The sequence below is a fragment of the Melanerpes formicivorus genome, unplaced genomic scaffold, assembly GCF_026170545.1.
Source record: "Melanerpes formicivorus ecotype bairdi unplaced genomic scaffold, bMelFor1.0.p_v2 SCAF_723, whole genome shotgun sequence".
NCBI classification, from domain to species: Eukaryota; Metazoa; Chordata; class Aves; order Piciformes; family Picidae; genus Melanerpes; species Melanerpes formicivorus.
The window spans coordinates 61,629-87,414 of record NW_027143075.1 but is presented as its reverse complement, the minus strand read 5'-3'; the positions used below and the strand labels follow the sequence as shown (position 1 = coordinate 87,414).

Genomic DNA, 25,786 nt, shown 5'->3' with positions numbered 1-25,786 from the left:
CTTCATTCGCTTCATCACCTGGGCTTGGCCAAGTTTTTGTGGATGTGCGTGGGTTAAACCATCACACCTGTGTTCAACATTTCATTACTTCAACAACAGATAAAAGTCTCTCTGAATGTTTAGGATATTCATTCAGATACACAACAAAAGAACATCTTTAAAGGAGCAATTTATGGATAAGATGTACCCAGCTGTGCTCAGTTGCTTTTCCATATAGTAGTGTGTCATGGTTATTAACAATTAATATTTGAGACACAAATTATAAAAATATAATTCTTTATTCATCCAAGAAAATCTCACCCCAAAATACATACAAAATTTAGGAATTTACTACAGGTTCTGGGTATTTAGTTGGGAATATTGTTCACAACAGGAAATTATTAATAATTACAAACAATTTAGGGAGTTTGCAAAGTTGGAAAAGTTAAGCCACAAGACAGCTTTTCCCCACTACAAAGCAACAGGTGGAGTCCCAGAAAAGTCTAGGAAAGTAAAGCCAAAAGAGCCTAATTTACTTACAAAATCAGTGCCATGAGGATGAAAAATTTCTTGTGGTTTTGGTGGTCCAGGAAAGAGCCTTCAGAACTGCAAATTTTTAATCCACATGCAGATTGCAGGAAGCAAAGAGAATCACAGAATGTTAGGGGCTGGAAAGGACCTCAAAAGATCATCTAGTCTAACCCCCCTGCCAGAGCAGGATCACCTATACCAGATCACACTGGAACACATCCAGATGAGGCTTGAGTATCTCCGGAGAAGACAACTCCACAATCCCTTTGGGCAGCTTGTTCCAGTGTTCTGTCACCCTCACAGTGAAAAAATTCTCCCTCATGTTCATATGGAACTTTCTATGTCTCAACTTCCACCCATTGCCTTTTGTCCTGTCATGGGGCATCACCGGGAAGAACCTGACTCCATATTCTTGTCACTCATGCTTTTACACCTCTCAGTCTCCTCTCCAAGCTAAACAGTCCCTCAGTCTCTCCTCATATGGAAGATGTTCCACTCTTTTAATCATTTTTGTGGCTCTGTGCTGGACTCTCTCTAGTAGCTCCCTGTCCCTTGTGAACCGAGGGGCCCAGAACTGGACACAATATTCCAGATGTGGTCTCACCAGGACAGAGTAAAGGAGGAGGAGAACCTCTCAACCTACTAACCACATTCCTTCTAATACACCTCAGAATGGCATTGGCCTTCTTGTCCACACGAGCACACAGCTGGCTCATGGTCAACCTTCCATCCACCAGGACCCCCAAGTTCATTTCTCCCTCACTGCTCTTCAACAGGTCAGTCCCCAACCTATACTAATACAAGGGGTTGTTACTTCCCAAGTGCAAGACTCTACACTTGCCCTTGTTGAACATCATTAAACTTCTTCCTGCCCAACTCTCCAGCCTAAGTCTTGCTGAATGGCAGCACAACCTTCCAGCATGTAAGCCACTCTGCCCAGTTTGGTGCCATCAGCAAATTTGCTGACAGTGCACTCTGTTCCCTCATCCAGGTCATTGATGAATGTATTGAATAGCACTGGTCCCAGTACTGACCCCTGAGGGACTTCACTAGATACAGGCCTCCAACTAGACTCCATGCCATTGACCACAACTCTGACTTCTTTCCTTCAACCAGTTCTCAATCCACCTCACTACCTGATCATCCAGACCACACTACCTCAGTTTAGCTGCGAGGATGCTGTGGGAGACAGTGACCAAGGAAAGACTGAGTCATTCACTGCAGCCAGTGACCTGTATCATTCAATCCTTCTGTATTCCCTTCTCCATTTTGGCTGGCATCAGGAGCATGATCTTCTTTTACCAGGTGAAGACCATTACATCTTTACTGAGATGGTGAAAAGTACTTTTTTTCAATCCTGCCTGACTGCTGTTTGTGTTTTACTCAGGCTACTGCTGAGGCTTCTGCACTCTGCCACCTGACCCAGCACACGCTGCTTGCTGCATTCCAGTGAGAGAGCTGTCTCCCCAAATTGTGGTCTCACGTTTTTTTCTCTGCATTTAAATTACCCACGTTTACCCCCAGCTACATCACACTCCTCAGAAGGGACATGAAAGAATGACCCTGCTGGCCCTCCCTGCTCTCCGAGTCCTCCCGCTCTGAGGAAACCCCCAAAACAAACCAAAATAAAGCACCGCCCAGCTAGAATACACCAGAGCCGGTCCCAGAGTCACTTTCTTGCTCATTTGTGGTCTTGTGTTTTTTCCTGTTTGCGTTTAAATTTCCTGAGAAGATGGCTTCTGCAAGCACCACAGCGCTCTGACCCACAAGGGTGCTGCTGGTTTGCAGCACAAGGTGTGCCCCCAGCACATTGCACGGTGTGGTGAAGAGGTTATTAAATTTATTAATACGAATTTATGAATTATGAAAAATATTTTATTATAAAACTATTAATAACCGATGAATCACCAACTTATATACATGTTCTAGTGCACGTTCGTGAAATAGATTCCACAACTGGCTTAGTGTTATGATTATAACGTAATTGAACTATCTATAAATCCTTTCTGTATTTATATAATGAAGGGTGCAGTTCTGCCGCTTGGCCACTAGATGGAGACTCGGCGGGACGCGGGCGGCTTCTGGCTATACACAGCAATATTACAATCTTTCTATGCGTCAGCGCTTACTCTGCTAGACGCGGATACTTTGAACTGAGTGCTAGTGGGTGGAAAGCACGTGGACGATATTCAATTCCCTTCAGACAACAGGGATCGGTCCTGGTCGGGGTCGGTCCATGGGGTTGGCCCTCAGAAGTCGGCTCACACGGCAGGGCGGGACGACGGTGGCTGGTAGGTGGGCTCGAACGACGGAAGCAGGCGAAGCTACAGGGGTCGGCCCAACCACGGCGGTTCTCGGGGCTGATGCAAACAGCCTCGGGGAGAGAATGCGGCTGCGTTAGGCGGCGGATTCTTTTTACCGAGCTTAAAGGAGCAACAGGACTCTCGTAGTGGTCCCGGGTTCGGTGCAGTATAGGCACGAACAATGCTTTGGTTTTCCCTGGGATTCATAGGGCTCAGAGCGGCACTCGGCGGCGTCTCTCCCGCTGCGGCGGGGCTAAGCATACGTGGACTCGGTTATCAATCGAGTCCCTTCTCCCCGGCAACTGGGCAGATCTTACCCTCGGGGGTCAGTCCAGTCCTCCGGTGGCACGATGGGCTCTCCTGGTCGGCAGGGCTGGCTGCAGCAACGCTGAACTCAGGCTCAGGGAAGGCCCTCCCTCTAGGCTTCTTCACTATGCAGACGCTTCCAGTATGCGTGCATGTATAACAGAAGCTAACAACAATAAGCTCAATGGCAAAGGCTGCAGCTCGAGAGTTACTCTCTCGAGCACGCACGGAGGCAAAGTAAATGAGGGGGCAACGTGTTCACCAACTGGAGTGATACTTACAGATTCCTCGAGGCTGGGCTTGACCAATGGGCACTCTCATAAACAACTGGCTTCAGCCTGTAGAAAGCGTGAAGCTAGAGTTATGCCCATACTTGGTGTCAGCACGAGCGCTGCATGCGCTGGGTGCGTGCAAGCCTGACTAATGCCTTGGCTTTTGTCTTCCTCCTGGAGGAGGGGGAACTTGCCCACATGCTGGGACAAGATTCAGTATCAGGGCATAATGTGCCTTCACCACACACGGTCACAGCATGCAAGCAGGAAACAGCAGTTTACGGCAGGGACAGTGGCAGCTCATCTGGCACGGAGGAAACAAGGTCCAGTAGCAGAAAAATGCTGGCCTGCATTAGGAATAGTGTGGCCAGCAGGAGCAGGGAGGTCATTGTGCCCCTGTACTCTGCTCTGGTTAGGCCGCACCTTGAGTACTGTGTCCAGTTCTGGGCTCCTCAGTTTAAGAAGGACATTGAAACACTTGAGCGTGTCCAGAGAAGGGCAACAAGGCTGGTGAGAGGCCTTGAACACAAGCCCTATGAGGAGAGGCTGAGGGAGCTGGGATTGTTTAGCCTGGAGAAGAGGAGGCTCAGGGGTGACCTCATTGCCCTCTACAACTACCTGAAAGGTGGTTGTAGCCAGGAGGGGGTTGGCCTCTTCTCCCAGGCAACCAGCACCAGAACAAGAGGACACAGTCTCAAGCTGCGCCAGAGGAGGTTCAGACTCGAGGTGAGGAGGAAGTTCTTCACCGAGCGAGTCATTCGGCATTGGAATGGGTTGCCCAGGGAGGTGGTTGAGTCATCGACCCTGGAGGCGTTCAAGGGGAGATTGGACGTGGCACTTGGTGCCATGGTCTAGTCATGGGGTCTGTGTTGATATGTTGGACTCGATGATCCTCGAGGTCCTTTCCAACCTAAGTGATACTGTGATACTGTGATACTGTGAAATATCAAGGAAGCTCCCTCATGCTTTTAGATAATTTATTACCTCTCCAGACAATTGTGTCCAATTGCCATAAATACTGAGACAAAATTACTCAGCCTATAGGATATTGGCATGCATTCCACAATGCAGGAAACTCACATGGTGTGGGGGTAAGCTATGTGTGCAGACACCCCACCCTGAGGCAGGAAAAGGTCTCTTTTCACAACATTATGCTTTCCCCAGTCAAAACCCACAGGGGGAGGGGGACTTGCTAAAGCATGACTTCCAGAAAAGGGCAACAAAGCTGGGGAGGGGTTTCATAGTTTCATAGTTTCATAGTTTCATTCAGGGTTGGAAGGGACCACAAGGATCATCTAGTTCCAACCCCCCTGCCATGGGCAGGGACACCCCACACTAGATCAGGCTGGACAGAACCTCATCCAGCCTGGGCTTAAACACCCCCAGGGACAGGGCCTCGACCACCTCCCTGGACAACCCATTCCAGGGTCTCACCACTCTCATGGTGAAGAACCTCCTCCTCACATCTAGCCTGAATCTCCCCACCTCTAGCTTCATTCCATTCCCCCTAGTCCTATCACTACCTGAGATCCTGAGAAGTCCCTCCCCAGCCTTCTTGTAGGCCCCCTTCAGATACTGGAAGGCCACAATTAGGTCACCTCGGAGCCTTCTCTTCTGCAGACTGAACAACCCCAACTCCTTCAGTCTGTCCTCATAGGAGAGGTGCTCCAGCCCTCTGATCATTCTTGTGGCCCTTCTCTGGACACAGCCTATGAGGAGAGACTGAAGGAGCTGGGGTTGCTTAGCCTGGAGAAGAGGAGGCTCAGAGGAGACCTTATTGCTCTCTACAACTACCTGAAGAGAGGTTGTGGCCCGGTGGGGGTTGATCTCTTCTCCCAGGCAACCAGCACCAGAACAAGAGGACACAGTCTCAAGCTGTGCCAGGGGAGGTTTAGGCTGGATGTTAGGAAGATGTTCTTCATAGAGAGAGTTATTGGCCACTGGAATGGTCTGCCCAGGGAGGTGGTGGAGTCACCATCACTGGAGGTGTTTAGGAAGAGACTGGATGGGGTGCTTGGTGCCATGGTTTAGTTGATTGGATAGTGTTGGATGATAGGTTGGACTCGATGATCTCAAAGGTCTCTTCTGACCTGGTTAATTTCTATTCTATTCTATTCTATTCTATTCTATTCTATTCTATTCTATTCTATTCTATTCTATTCTATTCTATTCTATTCTAATTCTATTCTATTTTCACTTGTTGCTACAAGTTATTGGATGTGCTACAACTCTCAATCATTACTATTGTCACAAGCTCAAACTGCATTCCATCTTTGAAAGGATTACTAGATCTATTGAGGCAGGCCTTTAAAATGGAAGTCATATATGTTAGACCTTGATGTCACTAGAAGTATTATGACATTTTCAGTGAAGAAATAGATCTGTGTTTTGAAATGTATAGTCAGTGAGATTCTGGTAATACACTTCACAGTGGAGAAGCATATCCAGCTATAATCTTGGCATGTACTAGAAGTATTAATGAAAAGGAGCGCACAACACCCTTAGTTGGAAGGCTGACACTGGTCCTGGTGAGACACTGTCATTACCTCTGTTTTGCAGACAGAGAAATGGTAATGACTTGCCCAAAACTGGCTGAGCCATCTGTAGCACTGAAGAACAGCACAAGCTTACCACCTTCCTACATAGTCAGATAGCTTAAAGAAAAACTTTATGCCCAAACTTCAGTAATAGACTTCTGCCAGCCAAATGTTGCTTATTCACTTTGTCACTTGAATAAGTAAGTAGCCTTTCTTATTTGTTTGTTTGTTTGTTTTTTTTTTCCTGGAGAAATCACAGGTGCTGAATGCGTTTGAGGGGTACATGCAGTTAATTACTTCAGACATTTTCTTGAGCTGACAAAAAGCTTGCTTTTTATTTACATTTCTGCTACTCAGAAACTGAAGTAAATTTACAAATTCTAGATGAGTAACTGGTTAGATTTCCATTTCAAGTGTGTCCAGCAATGATGATCAAACCGTGAGGAGAGTGTCTGGCTGTCATAAAGGCACTGCTGATTGCAGAATCAACGGTAATCATCCACTGAGGAAGCAAGAAACAGTGTCTGTTTGACTGTTAGTTCCAAAGTGGATGCCAGCTGCAAAGGAGCATCACAGGATCAACAAAAGATAGGGGAAAGTGGGTCAAGTAGCAGTAGTAGTGGGCTGGGGGGCAGGGGAAGGACAACACAAGAAAAAGACTCTCTGATACTGATGTTTTCCCATTTCTTTGAACAGATGTTCCTCCTTCCTGCCAGGATACCTCATTCTCCTCAAAGATACGCCAACACAGTGGGTCTTGTGATCGAGAGGGAAAGATTAAAGACAGAAATTGATGGGCTCAGGTGAAGTATAAACTGTTGGCTAACCTGTTAGGATTCGTAATATAAACTACTTTATCATGTCAATGCAATATTTTACTTTCCTGATAATTTATCAGATTCACCCTGGCAATTTTATAATACCTTTATCTACACATCTATTTACAAACACATGAATGGAGATCTCATTTAGCATCTGGTTTAGTTAAACAAGGAACACGTTGTGGTTATAGCTTTCTACTTGCATATTGTCTACTATTACTTCCTGGTTTAGAATCTCAGAGCTCTGTAACAACACAAATCAAAAAATACTTTTAAAAATAAATTCTAACAAGGGGAATGCCATCTCCTTTGTTAGCACTGAGGGGAAAAAGGTTAAGAGCTTTCTTGGTAAGTATGCAGAGAGCTGGAACCAAAAGTAAGTTTTCTTAATGCTAAACCCTCTACATCGTACACACCTCTGCTTACCTTTTATTGCCTTATGAAAACAACACCTTCAGAGAAATGAGAGGCTTCCTTTGTATTCCACTGGAAGCAGGACTAAGCTTTGTCCTATGATCATACAGAATTCGTAAGTCTGAGAAGGCAAGTCCCAACAGAAACATTATCCAAGTTAAGAAAGCTGTTTCAATATTAATTAGGTAACAGTGACCAAAGAGATCTAGTCATGTCATTTATAAAAATTTAAAACTGGGGGGACCTCTGTAGTGTGCTTTTTCTGTCCTTTTGCCTACAGTATTGATTGTTGCCTGGGTGGTGTCACAGCAAAAAGATTGCACCTCTACAGATCTCTAATGATGTGCTTTCTCATTCAAACAAAAAAGACTAGAGAAAGAAATAAGAAACTAAGAAAGGAGGCATTCAAAAAACTACCCAATTGAATTCCAAGCTAAAGACAAATCTAGTTAATTTAAAACATATTTATCTATACACTAGTTCCTTTTTCTCCTTTCATTACAGGTCTGTGGATCATGATCACTGTTAAAATTTTATTTTGAGGTAGAAACAATTGACCAGTGATTCACATGATAATGCTTATTTGTAATAAAGGAACAGAATACCTTTAGGTAATTTTAAGAAAAGTAACCTGCCCTGTACATGAAGTCTGTGAGTGATGTAAGTTAGAGAGATGGTCAGTACCTTTTTAGGGATCTCAGATCCAGATATTTGTACTCCAATATAATCGTGCTCTGGTGGAGACATTTTTAAAAAGCTACCATATGGTTTGTAGGCAGAAAAAAAAAAATCAATAAAACACAGTCTTAATTTAAAACACATAATCATAGCATTCTGTAACAAACACTTTGGGCTGGGGGATTATCTAGTCAACCCCCTCACAGTCAGCAGGGACATCTTCAACTACAGCAGGTTGCTCAAAGCACCATCCAACCTGACCTGAAGTGTTTCCATGCATGGGGCATCCACTGCCTCTCTGGGCAACTTGAGCCAGTGTCTCACCACCCCCAGTGTAAAAAAGTTTCTTTCTACTATCTAGTCATCTCCCCCTTTTAGTTTAAAACCATTATCTAATCCGCTGCCTGAAAACAAATCACTAGAGGGTTTTAGTTCCCTTGTTTTCACATGACATGATAAGCAAAGACACATGAAGTTTTGGAAGTGAGCAGTCGTGTCATACTTTTAAACCTGTGTTGTCTCTCCATGTGATTCTGGGATAGATGGGAGTTTACAACCAGAACCTCTGATCTTCTCAAACTTTTTTCACTTGTAGCCACCTGCAGCAAAGACTGTGAAAAACAAAGTGTTAATAAACTTTGAAGTATGTTGAGTCAAGGTCTAATATTATATTACTCTTCCACTATTTATCATGCCTAGAAACCTCAGTCATAAATCAGAGCCACCCAGCATGACAATTATTGTACAACTGAAGAGTAAGTAGCCTGCCCCAGTGTTTCAGCCTAAGTAAGGATTACATCCTTTGTACTGCAAGAAGAATGCACTAGCTAATCTTACTCCTATGGCAGACAAGTTTCATGTTCGTTGAGTGGTTGGGTTCTTCAACACCTATTATGGTGCAAACTTATTTCCAGATGCTAAGACTTTTCCCAGCCAAGACATTTGTAGCATCTCTCTTCTCTCGTTATAAATGTATGGTTATTATATTATTAATAGGGTGAATTATTAATAACAATATTAATAACTTTATTAATTAAAAAAATCCCATTAAAAATATTCATAAAACCTATTTACTGGTTTGAAATATTCAGTTATGGAACAGATAGCTCACCAGTAGCAACATGTAACAATTTAAACAATATTAGCAAAAGATCAGAAACAACAAACAGAAATTTAAACTGTAAAGGAAAAAGAACATCAGCACCATACCGGCTTTGCCCACAAGGGGGAGAACTCTAGAATTCTTTAGGGTAACAGACCTTTTAACAGATGCTTATAAAAATCAACTTTCCTAGACTACTCACTGCAAATCACTTGAGTCCAGTGCATTCAGTTGCAGTATTTATAATCCACAGATCATGGTACCAAGTAGCACACGCAGGGATTTAAACAAAACCACAATGGCATCAAACAGGTGAAAGCTGCAGGAGCACAGTTTCACTTTCTGTTGGCCTCTGCAGCCTGTTGCTGTAGCACATACAGGGTTTATCTCCAAAGGCTTTATAGCTGACAGCTTTGTAGAAAAGTGGTTGCTGATGAGGCTTGCAGGGCTTGTCAGCTGCTTGCTGACAGCTTTGCCTGTTTTGGAGAGGTTAGAATAGAATAGAATAGAATAGAATAGAATAGAATAGAATAGAATAGAATAGAATAGAATAGAATAGAATAGACCAGGTTGGAAGAGACCTTCAAGATCATCACGCCCAACCTATCATTCAACACCACCCAACCAACTAAACCATGCAACCAAGCACCCTGTCAAGTCTCCTCCTGAACACCTCCAGTGATGGTGACTCCACCACCTTCTCGGGCAGCCCATTCCAATGGGCAATCACTCTCTCTGTGTAAAACTTCCTCCTAACCTCCAGCCTAAACCTCCCTCGGCGCAGCCTGAGACTGTGTTCTCTTGTTCTGGTACTGATTGCCTGGGAGAAGAGACCAACATCCGCCTGGCTACAACCCCCCTTCAGGTAGTTGTAGACAGCAATAAGGTCACCCCTGAGTCTCCTCTTCTCCAGGCTAAGCAACCCCAGCTCCCTCAGCCTCTCCTCATAGGGCTTTCAGTTGCAATCTTTGCAGCAGTTCTTGTTGCTTCTTCCAATAAAGCAAAATTGGCTTGGCTCCTCCAGGGTTCATCTCTCGGCGCAGCAAGACTTATCTGTCTGCTCCTGGGCTTTATACACATTACTTCAAGGGACACTTGCAGTCTTTCTGGGTAAACTGAAGCCCAGGTAGGATTCCAAATTGCAAGGCAAGCAAGGCTTGGCTTCTTGGGCTTGCAGGATTAAGGCTTGTGGCTTCTCCCAGTTCTTGGACAAGGCAAGGCAAGGCACTCAATTCTTTGGTAGTATTTATAGATTTCCTGAAACAATGATGGTGAGTGAGAACAAAGATTAAGAAATAGAAACACACCTGACCCCCGGGGCATATTCAGACAAGCCTGGACAACATGGGCAATATTCTGAAAAACCAGACCTCCTGTCTCCTGCTCCATTGTCTGGTTCAGGGCATTTTTGAGGCTTCAGTCCCTTCAGGACATCTCTGTAGATTGTGTTCAAAATTTATGATCATAGTAGAGCTTTTACCATATTGGAGGCATTAATAATGTTATTTTCTTCTCAGTACCCTGTGTTTCCAAAATTTAAGGAGCTGAGGAGATCTTAAACTTTCCAAGTGATATTTAGATTGATACAGAAGACAGACATGAACACACAAATATGCACTGAATAATTATATATGCCTTGTCTCCCTCTTCAAACACATTGACCTTGACAGGCTGGACAGATGGGCAGAGTCCAAAATGATGGCATTCAACAACTCCAAGTGCTAGGGTCTGTACTTTGATCAGGAGAACCCCATGCAGTGCAATAGGCTGAGGTCAGAGTTGCTAGAAAGCAGCCAGGCAGAAAGGGACCTGGGAGTAGTGGTTGACAGTATTTGAAGATGAGCCAGCAGTGTGCCCAGGTGCCCAAGAAGGCCAAGGGCATCCTGGCCTGCATCAGGAATAGTGTGGCCAGCAGCAGCAGGGAAGTCATTCTGCCCTGGACTCAGCACTGCTTAGGCCACACCTTGAGGTCTGTGTTCTGTTCTGGGCTCCTCAGTTTAAGAAGGACATTGAGACTCTTGAATATGTCCAGAGAAGGGCAGCAAGGCTGCGGAGAGCCCTCGAGCACAGTCTTATGCGGAGAGGCTGAGGGAGCTGGGGTTGCTTAGCCTGGAGAAGAGGAGGCTGAGGGGTGACCTCATTGCTCACTGCAACCAACTAAAAGGAGGTTGTAGACAGGTGGGGGTTGGTCTCTTCTCCCAGGCAAGCAGCACCAGAACAAGAGGACACAGTCTCAAGCTGCACCAGGGGACTTTTAGGCTGGAGGTGAGGAGAAAGTTCTTCCTAGAAAGAATAATTGGCCATTGGAATGTGCTGCCCAGGGAGGTGGTGGAGTCACTGTCCCTGGAGGTGTTTGACTGGACGTGTGTGCTGGGTTGAGGCAGCTCCCTTCCCTACCCCTGGCAAACAATAAACACTCAGACAAACGGATTGCAAAAGTGATGGAAAGTTTAAATAGAAAGCAGTGAACTTTTACAGAAAAGCAAAAGCACAGTGACAAAGAAAAATCCCCAAACAGACCCAGAGAGATCCCATCCCTACCTGAGGGTACACCCGAGACCCCCAGGGCTCCTTCTTCCCCCTCCCATTGCTAGGCTAGTCTCAGCTGGCCAGATCTGAGACTGCCCATCCCCCCGTGGCCTTGGGCCTAGCCAGGCCCAAAGCCAGGAGACATCTCCCCCAGTTACCGGCTAACGGAGGAGGAAGAAAAGAGATAGTGCTAGACTCCGCACTGGATCTTATAGTGGTGCAAAGGATTGTGGTATGAAATACTACATAATTTCCTGTGTCCACCCCTGGGCTGGACTTCTGGACACAGGAAGTAAACACTGCAGGGGGGCACCCAGCTCAAACTGTAACAACGTGGCACTTCAAGCCATGGTTTAGTTAGTCATGAGGTGTTAGGTATTAGGTAACAGGCTGGACTTGATGATCTTTGAGGTCTTTTCCAACCTTGTTGATTCTAGGATTCTATGGTTCCAGTGGTTTTAAGCCAAAGGACATACAGGCAATGAGTCAATGTATTGGAGCATCACTCCTTTGCCAGTCCGTGCAGTCTTTTTTAAATATATAGGTAAATGCTGTCTTTGCCAGTGCACGGATTACAGCTAGCTTAGCCTGTTGATCTCAGCACAATTTATTTATTTGTTAAGGCATAAAATAATGCATGTGAACCACAAGTTCTCTTCAGACAGCTGAGCTAAACAATATATCCCATATCTCTGCAGCCAACAACCATCTTCTTTTGCAACAAAGCCCATAAGCCACCTTGTTTTCTTATCATTCCAACTTTGGGCAATAAACAAGTTGACTCTCTTAAATATTACCATTTATCTCCTAGCTGCATGGAAACAGTTACAGGAAATGGTATTATGGGTCAGTTATTCTTGTTGCAATTACATACAAAGAGAGTTACTTGTCCCAAGGGACTATAGCCCAAATCAAATTATTACATCTGTAAAGTTTGCCAAAGGAATTTGGTAATCTATCTGTGGCTGATCAGCAGAATAACAAGGCCCTCCACAGAAGATTGAGCACCTCATCCACCAAGTCACATAACTAGAGAAACAGAATGCTTCCCTAAATAACCATTCTTCAAAATAAAGTACATTAGGCTTGAAAACAGCACACTTAGACAACATCAAGTATGCAGTGTCTGAAGAAGGAGGAAACTGCCTGAACAGCAAGTTAATAAAAGGCTTGACTCGTGCTTTTACTTTTTCAGGTACTATGTTGGAGAATCAACTACTGTCCTCTTTGAGAAATGGTTTCACTGTGAAGATCTCGGTACTCAACTTAGTCCAATAATTCAAGAGTAAGGTTTTTTTCTGTGTAAATTTTCAAGGAATGCTTAAAATGATCGAGCAGATCTTTTATCAGCCCATGATTTACATATTTATTTATGCTGCATTTTACATAGAGTTCTTAAAAGCTAATTGCTACTCTACAAATTTTTAATCATGTCTTTGTCATTAAGTCAGATTAGTAGAAACACAGGAAATCAAATGTTCCTTGCTCCTCTCTGGAATATGCATGGATATGTAAGAGCACACTGCTGCAAAGTGCAAGAAGAATTCAATGAAAAAAATAACACTGAACTGATGCTAGGTTAACTAGGTAAAACACTGAATTGCCTTAGGGCTTCTTTCACTGTTGCTTTAACTACTTCTAATCAATATTATTAATGGTCAGGACTGTGGCAAATTTGGTTTTATAGGATATGTGTAAATGTCATCAATTAACTAATCAATTTGCTACATAATTCCTAAAAGAGGACTTTCAGACAAACCCTGTGTCAATAAAATAGGTACAGCCCTGCTGAATACACATGATACTCATTGAGGATCCGGTGTATCCATTGTCAACACAAAGATTAATAGCCAGTGTCACTGCCTAGTCTTTGTTAACCTAGGGAACATGAACATGGCTTTTTACTGGTATTTAAATGTTTATAATTCCAGGTTTTTCAATTCAAGACAGTATCAAACTGGAAAGCCAAATCCAGGTAATGCAAATTAATTTCAGAATTAGAAAAAGTGCTCTGACTGAACAGCAATGACTCCCTCCACATAAAATTACTGCATTTGTGGTTTTCTTTCTGGTTCTGTAAATCAAAGACCCTTTGGGAAATAATTCATTTGTTTACCCCAACCATAAATAAAACCCCTATAAATGAACAAGAGGACACAGTCTCAAGCTGTGCCAGGGGAAGTTTAGACTCGAAGTGAGGAGAAAGTTCTTCACAGAGAGAGTTGTTGGCCATTGGAATGTGCTGCCCGGGGAGGTGGTGGAGTCACCATCCCTGAAGGTGTTCAGGAGGGGATTGGACGTGGCAATTGGTGCCATGGTCTAGTAGTCATGAGATGTTGGGTGACAGGTTGGACTTGATGATCTTTGAGGTCTTTTCCAACCTTATTGATTCTATGATTCTATGAAATGATTACTGGCAGCATCTTAGTTGTTCATGTGATGGCATCATAAAGGCCTATCAGGTACCTGTACAATATGCAAGCTCCATATCCCCGTCCTTACATGCCATCCAAGCCTAACAAAATCTCATTTCTGACTGCAGAATGAGATTTTGTTAATTGATTCTGCATATTCTACACCTACTTATAGTCCTTTACCTATAACTATACACTATGATCTACTCTTGGGAAATGAGGGCACCTACAGAAAGCCTTTTAGTTCATGTAGGTCCTGATCCATTTGATGTTCTATTTCCATGCTTTCATGCCCTATAGTTTAATTTTGCTTCTGTTCATGAATAGTGATTGTGACTTCCACACTGGAGCAGGCATGCCGTTTAACTCCGGTCTTGAGTCTGTTGGACAGAGACATAGCACATAAAGAGAGTGACTGTTCAGAAAATGAATTTATTAGTATCTTTAGGAATCTGATCTCTCAAACATGATGGTTGTTTTTGGTATGGCAACTAATGTCTCTATTGAAAGGATATTTACAATAGCACCTTTGGTAGGAAATCTTTTGTGCTGAAATATTGGAGCTTAAACTGGCCTCTACTGTGAAGGACAACAAAAAGTCCTTCTATAAATACATTAATAGTAAGAGGAAGGGGAAGGAAAACCTCCACTCCTTGGTGGATACGGAGGGGAACATTGTAACCAAGGATAAGGAAAAGGCAGAGATACTTAACACCTTCTTTGCCTCAATTTTTACTAGAAGGGCAGAACGTCTTCCTGACAGCTGGCCTGCAGAGCTAGCAGAAGGAGCCAGGGAGCTGCACAGTTTCCCTATGTTCCATGAGGCGGTAGTTGGAACTCTCCTTAGCAGCTTGGATCCCCACAAGTCCATGGGACCAGATGGGATTCATCCTAGGGTGCTGAGAGAGCTGGTAGATGAGCTGGCCAAGCCACTCTCCATAATTTTCCAGCAGTCCTGGCTCACTGGCGAGGTCCCAGAGGACTGGAAGCTGGCCAACGTGGTGCCCATCCATAAGAAGGGCCGGTTGGATGAGCCAGGGAATTACAGGCCTGTCAGCCTGACCTCAGTGCCAGGCAAGATCATGGAACAGGTCATCCTGAGTTCAATAACACAACACTTACAGGATGGCCAAGGGATCAGGCCTAGCCAGCATGGATTTAGGAAGGGCAGGTCCTGCCTGACCAACCTGATCTCCTTCTATGATCAGGTGACCCGCCTGGTGGATGTGGGGAGGCCTGTTGATGTAGTCTACCTGGACCTCAGCAAGGCCTTTGACACCGTCCCCCATAGCAAACTGCTGGCCAAGCTGTCAGCCCATGGCTTGGACGGGAGCACACTGCGATGGGTTAGGAACTGGCTGGAGGGCCGAGCCCAGAGAGTGGTGGTGAATGGTGCCACATCCAGCTGGCAACCAGTCACTAGTGGTGTGCCCCAAGGATCAGTGCTGGGCCCTGTGCTCTTTAACATCTTTATTGATGATCTGGATGAGGGCATTGAGTCCATCATCAGTAAATTTGCTGATGACACCAAGCTGGGGGCAGGAGTTGATCTGCTGGAGGGTAGAGAGGCTCTGCAGAGAGACCTCGACAGGCTGGACAGATGGGCAGAGTCCAACGGCATGAGATTTAACACATCCAAATGCCGGGTTCTGCACATTGGCCACAACAACCCCATGCAGTGCTACAGGCTGGGGTCAGAGTGGCTAGAGAGCAGCCAGGCAGAGAGGGACCTGGGGGTGCTGGTTGATGGTAGGCTTAACATGAGCCTGCAGTGTGCCCAGGCAGCCAAGAGGGCCAATGGCATCCTGGCCTGCATCAAGAACAGTGTGGCCAGCAGGAGCAGGGAGGTCATTCTGCCCCTGTACACTGCACTGGTTAGGCCACACCTCGAGTACTGTGTCCAGTTCTGGGCCCCTCAGTTTAGGAAGGATGTTGACTTGCTGGAATGAGTCCAGAGAAGAGCAACAAAGTTGGTGAGGGGTTTGGAACACAAGCCCTATGAGGAGAGGCTGAGGGAGCTGGGGCTGCTTAGCCTGGAGAAGAGGAGACTCAGGGATGACCTTATCACTCTCTACAACTACCTGAAGGGAGGTTGTAGACAGGCTGATGATGGTCTCTTCTCCCAGGCAGCCAGTACCAGAACAAGAGGACACAGTCTCAAGCTGCGCCAGGGGAGGTTCAGGTTGGATGTTAGGAAGAAGTTCTATACAGAAAGAGTGATTGCGCTATGGAATGGGTTGCCCGGGGAGGTGGTGGAGTCGCCGTCATTGAAGGTGTTCAGAAGGAGACTTCACGGGGTGCTTGGTGCCATGGGTTAGCTGTTTGGGTGGGTTGGATTGGTTGATGGGTTGGACACGATGATCTTGAAGGTCTCTTCCAACCTGGTTTGGTTTATTCTAATAAAGGTTTATTCTAATAAAGGTTTATTACAATCCTGTTGGCCCACAACTCGGCATCAATGTTCAGCATGCCCATGATGCATTGATATTTATTAATGTAAACTATGTGCAAAATACCACCCATCTGTCTTAACTAGGCACAAAACACAGCCCCTGCAGGAACAGTTTCTATAAACCATTTGAGTTTTTTAAGTTAGGTGCAACTTGGTCAGTTCTGGTGCAGACATGACATTGACAGATTCTACATCAACACAGCAGAGGGTACAAATCAGTGGAAGCACAGCAGGAGCTGCCTATTGGATCTCCAGAACAGCATAAGATTTCCACCTGGAGAGTTCTTGCAGTAATTAGTCAAATGCTGTTGTGAAGGCCTCCTGCTCAGTCAAGCCCATCACTCAAACTTTATTTTTTGGTTTCAAATCAGTCTGTTGTCTCACATCATGACTGGCTAGGGGACATCTTACAGCAGCCAGGAAATTTGTGGCTCAAAGGACGCTGCACGTACACATGTGCATAGCTATGCTGCTCTTAAAACCGCATGACAAACTCAAATCACATACTTCTTCAGTCACAATCCCCACTGAAATTCCATAGCTCTTGCACAAGCTAAAGATAAATTTTAAATCCCCACTCTAAGATTTTTCTTCAACCACTTATCCTTACTCTCTCTATTCGCTTCTGAATGTCATAAGCAAGGTGATTTTACTGAATTATTACAATAGAGACAAAAGTACTAATGAAACATGATTTCCACATCTATCCCATTTCTTAGCGTGAAAGTCACCATAAAAAATGTCACTGCCTGCTCTCTCGATCAATAATGGAACAAAGTTTTTACTCAAATCCTTAAATCAGGGAAATATATTTTTTTTCAATGAACACCACCTTTCTTAAAAATGGTGGACTAAATCATCATCATCAAAATTAAAAGTTCACAGAAGAGTACTATGCATGGGATGACAACAATCTTACAAGCCCTTGCAAGTAGAGAATGGCAAGCCAGTCAGAAACTCTGCATGAGAGATTTTGCAGCTGAACCACCTTTTGGCATTGCCTCTTTGACTGATGAGAAAATGTACTTCTCAAAAAAGGCTCCATGTTTCTGGCAAACAAAATAGTTGTTGACAAGATCCTACTCTTCTTTATATGCACATAAAAATATGTTTAATTTAGGCTTATTTTAATTTCAGCATGTCACCTGTGTGACCCTTTTTTGGTATTCATGGTTTGGGTGTTGTTGGTTTTAACATTTTGGTGTCTTTTTGTGGAGGGCAGGAGGGTTAGGTGGGGCAGGTACCTCCACAAGTCTGTGCTCATATGGTGTCTAGCAGAAGACATATAATTTCATATGAAGCCTCCAGATGCTGCTGTAATAATGATTTAAAGAATCATCTGACACATACAATCCTTGTTCAGTACAGTGATTTCCAATAAGCATCCCTCACTAAGATCTTAAATATATGTCAAGTTGTATCAGTGCATAAATATATATAGTTAATAGTTTTGCAGAAGATTAGAGCTAAAGAACAAACCTGACAGTTCTTCAGTTTGATAGTTGACACTATTTTAGTATTTTGTATTTCATGTGCTTTGTTGCTCTTTTCCTTTGCAACAAGTCTGGAAGAAAGAAGCTTTGCGAGAGAACTATAGGAAGAGCTTGCAGACAGCAGGACTCACTGTGGGAGAATGAGATGATCTGATTTCTTGACAAGAAAGCTTAGTCACATCACTGGATAGGGAAGGGGCGCTTCCATGTAAACATGCAAGTTGGGGGTAAGCAAATATACCCACATATACCTAGATTACTGTGCTGCCTCTGCACTTCACTGTGAGCTGGTAAATAACAAAAGCTAATTTCATACACCAGGGCACACAGCACAAATCTTGACTTTTGCCAGCTACACTGAAACTGCAGTCTTCCACCTATTTTAAATCAAACCAGTTATGAGGGAGAATTATGGAATATTAAATCCAGATACAACATCAGGAACACCACAGAAAAGGCATTGATTGAATTCAGGGTTGTGATAACTGGTTTGCTCCACTGTGGTCAGTGTATTTAAAAACACATAGGGGAGAAAAGCCATAAAAAACAGTACTAACTATGTGAAAGATGTAGAGTAAGCAGGTTCTATGAGCCTAATTCCACAGCAAAGGATAACAGATGCTACACCAGACTTTACCAATGCACTGCTGGTCAGAAAGAGAATGAAGAATACCCCAGCATGAACTTGGTAGACTACTGCATATTGTTTGGATGTATTTTTAACAAGCACCAATGTTGTGGATTGTTTTGAGCAAGAGGGGCCTTGGGTCCCAGGAACGCCTGTGCAATTCAGGCCTTGAAGAATTCTCTGTTGATAATATAGTGGCGCCGTAAGAGATGTGAGAAAGTGCTGATTGCTTGGTATGCTGAAGTCCAGCTGCCCCTGAGATGGGAGGCAAGCAAGATAAGGAGGAGGCGAGATCTGGGAAAGAGAGCAATTAGGCCGGATAGAAGAATTCCACAGAGTTGTGAAAACAATGATGTAACCTTTTAGAGAGCAACCAATAGTATGTTGCCAAGTGGGCATAATTATAGCAAACTGTATATAAGATGTGTCTGATGCTCAATAAAGTTGGATTCCGCTGATCAAATTGGTCAAATAAGCGGCCCCTTCTTGCAGTACACCAATGCATAATAGGTCTGACAAAAGCTTCAAAGAAGCAATTCCATGAAGTTACACAAACAATGTATGCACTGTACAACCTTGGGTAAGGAGTCCTGATACTGACCATAACACTACTTGCTGTTACAACTGGACAGATAATATCTGCAAGATGAACCCTTCAAGCTGTAAACCAACAGTAAAATGTTTGCACAGATCAAGGGAAGCAAGAATCACTGACAGCCCTCTGCCTTGCTTACAGATGAACTCCTGAAAGAAACACCTTTCCCACTAAATTCCACTTCTGTGATGGAACCGTTTTCCTTCCAAGGGTGGTTAAATGATCATCGCAGTGAAATAAAACAGAATCAATCCTTGAGAATGTTTGGAGACAACTTTGAAACAGAGGTAGGGAGGTCTAATTTCTCTGAAAAAAATACAGGGATATTTTGAAAGGTACAGATAATTGATGACCACTTGTGATGGTTTTAGGCTATGCCTTTAAAATTGAGTTAGAGATTTTGAGCAGAAAAGTAGAAAAATATAAATAAATCACTATTGGGTGTAAAAAGGAAAACAGAAGGTTATTCTAAACAAATTCATTGGATAAATATCTAGAATAAGATGGGCTGTACCATAACAATTCTCTCTCTTCTCTTCTGATCACTGCTGTTTTGCTCTGCTCAGGAGAGATTAACATTCTTGTCATCTGGCCTTGGCTGAGCTGTTTAGTTAAGTCTAACCCACTGCTTTCTCTCTGCTCCTTTCTCTCTTGGGATGGGATGGGGGAAGCAGTGAAACAGCTTCCCTGGTCTCTGACCAGGGGGCGTTTCATGTTGTTAGCTAACTGTAAATATCTGTGTAATATTGTAACTCCTGTATATTTTGTACACATTCATTGCATTCCAGTGGAGAGTGTAGTTCTTACTTGTAAATACTGCTTCATTTGCTTCTAACTAAGTTGGTCTGGCAAAGTTAATGCTGGGGGGGAAACTTCATCCCACAACACCACTGTTCAGACTGAGTGAATGCAGGTCTGGCAATAATACGTAGTCAGCAGAGAAAGTTATGCACCCCTACAAAACAATTCAGTCTCAGCCTACCATGCACTTCAGAAGTGCCCTTCATCCACTGATTTGGCTGTATTGGGGCAGGAGATTCCTTGCTCGGCTGCTTCTGTTCATAGAATCAACCTGAACCTTATTTCCCTTCATTTCCTTTGGGATTAAAACAAATTGTTCTTTCCATCCTGCTAACCCCACCGCCTATTTCCCAACTCAGGAACACCAGCATGGTGCAAATACTACTCACAAGCATGTTCAGCCTCCCTACACGTTTGAACAGCATTCTTGGTGCCAAGTCTAATCTAACCTGTTTCCCTCCCATATATACATAAAGATGAAACAAGGAAAACTGGACAACACCAGCGAGCTTGGTCTGTGCTATAGCATGGCACTTCCCAGTTTAGTCAAACACAGTCTTGTTTGGGTGCAAATGAAGCTAACTGTGTCCATTCGCTACCTGTGCTGTATGCACAATAATGTACAAGACATTATCTTCCTGGGTTACTTGGAGTCACACTCTGAGGAACTCAGTAATTTGACAACAAACTGATGGGGTGTAGGATTGGCATGAAGAACACTAAGGGGGCAGATAATAAGAAAAATAAGGCCCACTCTATGGCTTTTTGAAGAATGCTTTGTACTTCAACAGGTTATTGACAGGGCTTAGAGCTCATGAGGAGGAAGTGCCTGTTCCAAGAACAGAAGCAGGAAGGAAATAGATGCAAATCTGAGAGTGGAAGGAGGCTGAAGGAATAGTTAAGTGAGGATGCAGAAGAGCATAAGGAGTGGCAAGTGCAATCAGTTCCCTTTTTATCAGTAAGAACTGATATGAGAATACTAAATGTAATGTGAATTTTGATGTCTGCAAAAAGAACAGCCTCTTCTATGAGCATTTCTCTGTAAAAATATGGAATTTTAAATGCTGTAGGAAGATTAATATGTACGCTTTGGTCGCTGGCATGAATCTATCACTTTTCTTTCCTGTTTTCCTCTTTATTTAAAGGTTATTGTTTATGGACCAGGAACAACTGAGAAAAGTAAAAAGAATTCAGATATCTGGATATGGCAGCTGGTATGTGTAAATTTACACTTTTTAATTAAGAAGTTTATGTTTCAGTTCAGAACAGACTGAAGAGTAGTAAAAGCCTTCTGACACCAGCAGATGATTGCCCTCCTTCTCACAGAGAAGACCAAAAGGCATCACCCTTCAGCTTTAAACTGTGATGAAAAATAACTGTAAACTACTGCCACCATAAAAATTAGCCTTTCGTTTTCTTTATCTTGTATGCTGAGGGCAGATACTAGCATGCTCCATCAGGTCACAGTGAGGATTTTAATATACCTTATGTAGGGTTCATTCCTGAAAGTATATCAGAAAGCCCCCAAATGATAAAAAAGTATCCCCTATTACTTTGGCCTTGCAGCACTTTTCTCATACTGAAGTGAAGCTGGAGTCAGGTAGGATAAGCTAATACAAAAGTCTGGTAACTTGTCTACACTAAAGTACAGTGGTAGGTGATCCAGATGCTTTTCATTCAGCTGGCTACTTGGAGACATTTGCAACTCGGGGAAAACAGAAAAACTAGTTTTCATTTGCAGAAATCAGGCTACCTTGGGAGATAGGTATTTCTAGCCATTCACATTCTGTTGAAATATATAGGGATTATCAAATACTAGCTAAAAACAATAATCTTGAAAGATACTTGTTTACTCTGAAGCTTACAGCAGTTTTGCTATCAGAACCTTGTTGCTAGCAAGAGCACTAGTCTCTTGCATGAAAAGATGAGTCCATTCCAGTGTGGATAGAGTCCTACTAGCAATTTCTGTCAGTAACCTACTGACTTGTAAACTGCTTTTCAAAACTTCAAAAGGTACTAGGAATCAGAAAAGTAGAAGAGGAACTTGAAGTACTCCAAGAGTTTATCTCTCTAATTTCCAGAGCTGTGCTAACCTGCAAGCTACAAGGTTAAATTGGTAGCTGTATATCCCCAAGAGTCAGGCAGTGGGTTGCCGCTTTATGAACCATCAAGAATGTTTTTATTGATGCTAATAGTGTCAGACAGGGATGATCAGCTGGATATTCAGCTGGGCCTCATGAAGCAGAGCAGGTTTGAAGTGCTCTTTCAGTGAGAAAAATTTTCATACTTGCCTGCATCATTTTTTTTCTGCCATGGAAAATTAAAAGCTGGCTATCTGTTTTTTCCTTTCAGGAGGGCACATCAACTGTTACAATGGATGGTAAAAACCTGATTCTATCTGCTGGTGACAGCCTGCTTGTCCGTGCCCAGTCTACGTGAGTAGAGATGAACAGTGGCTCAATGTGTGAATTCCTTGCTTCCAACAACAAATTCAGTGTATTGGATCCACACCATGCTGAGCATCAGCTGGTGCAGAAACACGGTGTCTGTGTGTCTATGTGTGGATTTGCAATAGCCTCCTCAGGGCAGAAGTGTCTTCAGGAGGAAGCAAAGCCAGACCTTCATTTTAGTTCACCTCTTCTGATTAAAGCTGAGGATAATAAAAAATATAAGAACTAGCAAGAAAAAAAGCAGCATGCAAAAGACCATGCTTAAAGATAGATAGCATGAATACACAATTGGCAATGACAGCAGATCCTCTAAGCTTTAGACCAGGCTTAATCAACATCAGTGCAGCAAGATCTGGGGTTCAGACTAAGATCACAACTCCTTTCCTGGAGTAGGATGCATATGGCTATTTCATAATCATAACAGGTGATATACATAAAGGAAACCAACATTCAAAACAGCTCCTAGAGAGACCAGAAAGGGAAAGTACTCACGAACTCTTCTAAAGACTGGCATGAACTGATAAAGTGCCCACCATTAAGAAGGTGAAGGATGATACATACTCACTGGTAATGCAATGCAGCAGATTACAGGCAGGTGATAAAAGTGGCCTTCTTTGCTACAGGAAAAAAAATTGACTAAATAGTAGTGATGACATTTGCACCTTTTGTTCAGCACTCAGTAGCGGAAACTATTCAGCTATGCATAGAACTGTTCTCTAATTCTAACATGTAGCTACCTCCTTCCTTCACTGTGACTTCCATCACTTCTGTAAAATCATGTACCTTAATTCCCAGTCCTGAAGTCTAATCAAAATGATGACATGATTATGTTTTCAAAATTATGGTGCAGGTCCAGAGATCTGCCATCACAGTTCATAGTGCATTAAGATGTTTATCAGATCAGCACAGCAGGCACCTTCTATTATATGCATCACTGCTGCATGCTGATTGATCTTCGGGCATCTCTGCAACTGGCATGGAAGCAGCTAATCCAAGAGTGATGACCATCGGAAAAACACTATTGTATTTGTAGGTACTACTGAGGTGATTCTGTTCCAGTCCTCACGTCACCAAGATCAGAATAGATGCCTTCTCCCTTGGTTCACCCAGAAGCAGCTATGCATTCTTTCCCACCATATCATGATGTTAGTTTTGTATTAGTGATGGTAAAGAATACTTCCCTGAAATATGAAAGAAGATACCAGTATGGGAATAGAACGAGTGTAATCAGAATAGAACCTGCTTGTTTTCCCCTACTTTTCAGTAGCATCAATGTTTTCGCAGTTGATTTCAGCATGTGGATCTCCAAGCCACTCTCCATAATTTTCCAGCAGTCCTGGCTCACTGGCGAGGTCCCAGAGGACTGGAAGCTGGCCAACGTGGTGCCCATCCATAAGAAGGGCCGGTTGGATGAGCCAGGGAATTACAGGCCTGTCAGCCTGACCTCAGTGCCAGGCAAGATCATGGAACAGGTCATCCTGAGTTCAATAACACAACACTTACAGGATGGCCAAGGGATCAGGCCTAGCCAGCATGGATTTAGGAAGGGCAGGTCCTGCCTGACCAACCTGATCTCCTTCTATGATCAGGTGACCCGCCTGGTGGATGTGGGGAGGCCTGTTGATGTAGTCTACCTGGACCTCAGCAAGGCCTTTGACACCGTCCCCCATAGCAAAATGCTGGCCAAGCTGGACGGGAGCACACTGCGATGGGTTAGGAACTGGCTGGAGGGCCGAGCCCAGAGAGTGGTGGTGAATGGTGCCACATCCAGCTGGCAGCCAGTCACTAGTGGTGTGCCCCAAGGATCAGTGCTGGGCCCTGTGCTCTTTAACATCTTTATTGATGATCTGGATGAGGGCATTGAGTCCATCATCAGTAAATTTGCTGACGACACCAAGCTGGGGGCAAGAGTTGATCTGCTGGAGAGTACAGAGGCTCTGCAGAGAGACCTCGACAGGCTGGACAGATGGGCAGAATCCAATGGCATGAGATTTAACACATCCAAGTGCCAGGTTCTGCACATTGGCCACAACAACCCCATGCAGTGCTACAGGCTGGGGTCAGAGTGGCTAGAGAGCAGCCAGGCAGAGAGGGACCTGGGGGTGCTGGTTGATGGTAGGCTGAACATGAGCCTGCAGTGTGCCCAGGCAGCCAAGAGCGCCAATGGCATCCTGGCCTGCATCAAGAACAGTGTGGCCAGCAGGAGCAGGGAGGTCATTCTGCCCCTGTACACTGCACTGGTTAGGCCACACCTCGAGTACTGTGTCCAGTTCTGGGCCCCTCAGTTTAGGAAGGATGTTGACTTGCTGGAACGAGTCCAGAGAAGAGCAACAAAGTTGGTGAGGGGTTTGGAACACAAGCCCTATGAGGAGAGGCTGAGGGAGCTGGGGCTGCTTAGCCTGGAGAAGAGGAGACTCAGGGATGACCTTATCACTCTCTACAACTACCTGAAGGGAGGTTGTAGACAGGCTGATGATGGTCTCTTCTCCCAGGCACCCAGTACCAGAACAAGAGGACACAGTCTCAGGCTGCACCAGGGGAGGTTCAGGTTGGATGTTAGGAAGAAGTTCTATACAGAAAGAGTGATTGCGCTATGGAATGGGTTGCCCGGGGAGGTGGTGGAGTCACCGTCGTTGAGGGTGTTCAGAAGGAGACTTGATGGGGTGCTTGGTGCCATGGGTTAGCTGTTTGGGTGGGTTGATGGGTTGGACACGATGATCTTGAAGGTCTCTTCCAACCTGGTTTGGTTTATTCTAATAAAGGTTTTTTTTTATTCATATATATTAGATCATTTCTTTTTTTCCCCAGGTACTGCTGGAAGAGAACAGAAGAATCTTTGGCTCTTTGCATTGCTCAGGATCCGAAACGCAAGCAGCCTTATACCTAGCTCCTCTGCCAACTGACTTTGATGATAAAAAAGTTTCAAACTACTTACCTTAATGATCTTCTAGTCAGAATTCCTGGAAATTTGAATAGTCTTACACAACCATTATACTGATTTAAGTGCTGTGCCAAATTAATTTCTTTTCTCCAAAGCAGTTTCAACAAAATCTACAATCAGTAATTAAAAACAACTCAGAGCAAGCAAACAGAGCAATAATTGTTGTAGGAAAAGAAATAAAACAGATTCAGGCAGCAGGATTACTTATATATGATACTACCTAGATTAAGTTTTAAAGTCTTTTCACAGAATCACAGAATTTTCAGGGTTGGAAGTGACCTCAATTATCATCCAGTTCCAAACCCCCTGCTATGGGCAGGGACACTTTCCACTAGATCAGGTTGCCCAGAGCCACATCCAGCCTGGCCTTAAAAACTTCCAGGAATGGGGCTTCTACCACCTCCCTGAATAACCTGTTCCAGTATCTCACATTGCTTACAGTGAAGAACTTCTTTCTAATGTCTCATTTAAATCTACCTTCCTCTATCTTGGATCCATCCCTCCTAGTCCTATCACTACCTGACACCCTAAAAAGTCCCT

At 44.0% G+C, this 25,786-nt stretch overlaps 1 protein-coding gene across 3 annotated transcripts; it reads left to right on the top strand.

Moving 5' to 3' along the window:
* The first annotated feature begins 48 nt into the window (after positions 1 to 48).
* Positions 49 to 25,233, top strand: HAAO (3-hydroxyanthranilate 3,4-dioxygenase). Of its 3 annotated transcripts, XM_068170881.1 has the most exons (9): positions 49 to 1,286; positions 1,627 to 1,815; positions 6,625 to 6,731; positions 12,668 to 12,757; positions 13,404 to 13,447; positions 19,196 to 19,341; positions 21,001 to 21,069; positions 22,208 to 22,290; positions 25,114 to 25,233. In XM_068170881.1, the coding sequence occupies exons 2-9, from the start codon at positions 1,687 to 1,689 to the stop codon at positions 25,190 to 25,192; spliced, it is 747 nt and encodes a 248-aa protein (XP_068026982.1). In that variant the 5' UTR covers positions 49 to 1,286; positions 1,627 to 1,686; the 3' UTR covers positions 25,193 to 25,233. The 3 variants fall into 3 exon arrangements, with proteins under 3 accessions (XP_068026982.1, XP_068026983.1, XP_068026985.1); XM_068170882.1 differs by having other exon boundaries at positions 49 to 1,815; XM_068170884.1 differs by lacking the exons at positions 49 to 1,286; positions 1,627 to 1,815 and adding an exon at positions 5,981 to 6,128.
* The last annotated feature ends 553 nt before the right edge of the window (positions 25,234 to 25,786 follow it).

Bases quoted from the DNA above. Each gene is read 5' to 3' on its own strand.
- HAAO (XM_068170881.1), top strand. From the start codon at position 1,687: ATGCTGTGGGAGACAGTGACCAAGGAAAGACTGAGTCATTCACTGCAG. The intron at 12,758-13,403 runs GTAAGGTTTTTT...TTATAATTCCAG, and splicing joins CTTAGTCCAATAATTCAAGA to GTTTTTCAATTCAAGACAGT. The intron at 21,070-22,207 runs GTATGTGTAAAT...TTTTCCTTTCAG, and splicing joins ATATCTGGATATGGCAGCTG to GAGGGCACATCAACTGTTAC.